The sequence below is a fragment of the Canis lupus genome, chromosome 18 (genome assembly GCF_011100685.1).
Source record: "Canis lupus familiaris isolate Mischka breed German Shepherd chromosome 18, alternate assembly UU_Cfam_GSD_1.0, whole genome shotgun sequence".
Taxonomy (NCBI): Eukaryota; Metazoa; Chordata; class Mammalia; order Carnivora; family Canidae; genus Canis; species Canis lupus.
Window position 1 is genome coordinate 41,530,938 of NC_049239.1, and position 1,544 is coordinate 41,532,481.

The 1,544-nt window shown below is 37.2% G+C and overlaps 1 protein-coding gene across 1 annotated transcript; it reads right to left on the reverse strand.

Moving 5' to 3' along the window:
• Nucleotides 1-626: 626 nt before the first annotated feature.
• On the reverse strand, nucleotides 627-1,544 carry LOC119864128 (olfactory receptor 4A15-like). The gene has a single exon (XM_038562481.1). The coding sequence runs from the start codon at nucleotides 1,542-1,544 to the stop codon at nucleotides 627-629; it is 918 nt and encodes a 305-aa protein (XP_038418409.1).

The following is a 1,544-nucleotide window of genomic DNA, read 5'->3' on the forward strand; positions in this document are numbered from 1 at the left end:
GGAAGATAATAGGATTCTGCACTCAAAAAAGTAAGTAAATCTTACTTATTATATCTACGTCTTTTGTTCAGATATTTTTCTATACTTCACTTCTTTATGATTAATATTATAACTTAGAAGCAGCATTTCAATCTCATATTCTAAGCAATATGAACAAAATTATAGACTTAAATATTTTGCAGATACAAAAATAAGAAATATACTTCAAGTATTAATATGGATTGTCTTTGTATGGGAGGAGTGAACCAGGTTATTATGCCCCACTTATTAATTTCCCTCTCTGAAATATATAAGGAGCACTATTAATTCTGAAAAGAACAATTCTGAGAGAGAGAAAAATGTGAAATTGCACTCTAATGAAAAAGGCACAGTATTAACTATAGTATAAGTCACATAAAACACAGTTTCAACAGATACATTTTATACCTAAAAGCTAAACATCTATTTTCCTAAGATTTATGAAAATCTTAAAAGTTTATTTTGATTATTGGAAATACTTACATCTTCAATGCTTTTCATCATGTACAAGTTTATTAAACCTGAGGGGAAATTTACTACAGAAAAATAATCCTTTCCTGGAGGGAGCAACTCTTCATTGAAAAGAGGCGACACATTTTTCTTCTGCTTCATTTTCTTCTTCTGGTCCACAACTTTTTCATGGCATTTTTCATCTCTCCATTTCTCAGAGTATAGATTAGGGGATTTAACATAGGGGTAATAACTGTGTAAAACACAGTCAATGATTTATCAATGGGTAAGGTAGAAGGAGGTCTCACATACATAAAAATGCAGGGGACAAAGAAGAGGACCACCACTGTAATGTGGGAGCCACAGGTGGATAAGGCTTTGCGCCTCCCTTCCTGACTAAGATTCTTCAGGGAGTGGAGAATAACTCCATAGGAGATGAGTAAGACCGTAAAAATGACGACACAGATTGCCCCATCATTAGCAACCACGGTGAGGCCAATAACATAAGTGTCAGTACAGGCAAGTTTTAGTAATGGGTACATGTCACAGATGAAGTGGTCGATGACATTGGGACCACAGAAAGGAAGGTTGTAAACAAAGAGAAGTTGAACTACAGCATGCAAAAACCCTCCAAACCAAGCCAACAACAGCAACAGAACACACACTCGTTGATTCATGATTGTCAAATAATGCAAGGGTTTGCAGATGGCCACGTAGCGGTCATAGGCCATGACCACCAGGAGTAAAATCTCAGCACCACCAAATAAGTGCCCTATAAAGAGCTGGGACATGCAAGCTTGGAAGGAAATGGTTTTCTTCTCATAGAGTAAGTCTATGATCATATTTGGAGTAACTGTAGTAGAATACACAGCATCCATAAATGATAAGTAACCAAGAAAGAAGTACATAGGGGCATCCAGGCTTGGACTGACCACCACAGTTACCACAATGAGTAGGTTGCCCACCATTGTCACGATGTAGATGAGCAAGAACACAACAAATAATATTTTCTGACCTTGGATGCTCTGGGTGAGCCCCAAGAGGACAAACTCAGTCACATTGTTCCTGTGTTCCAT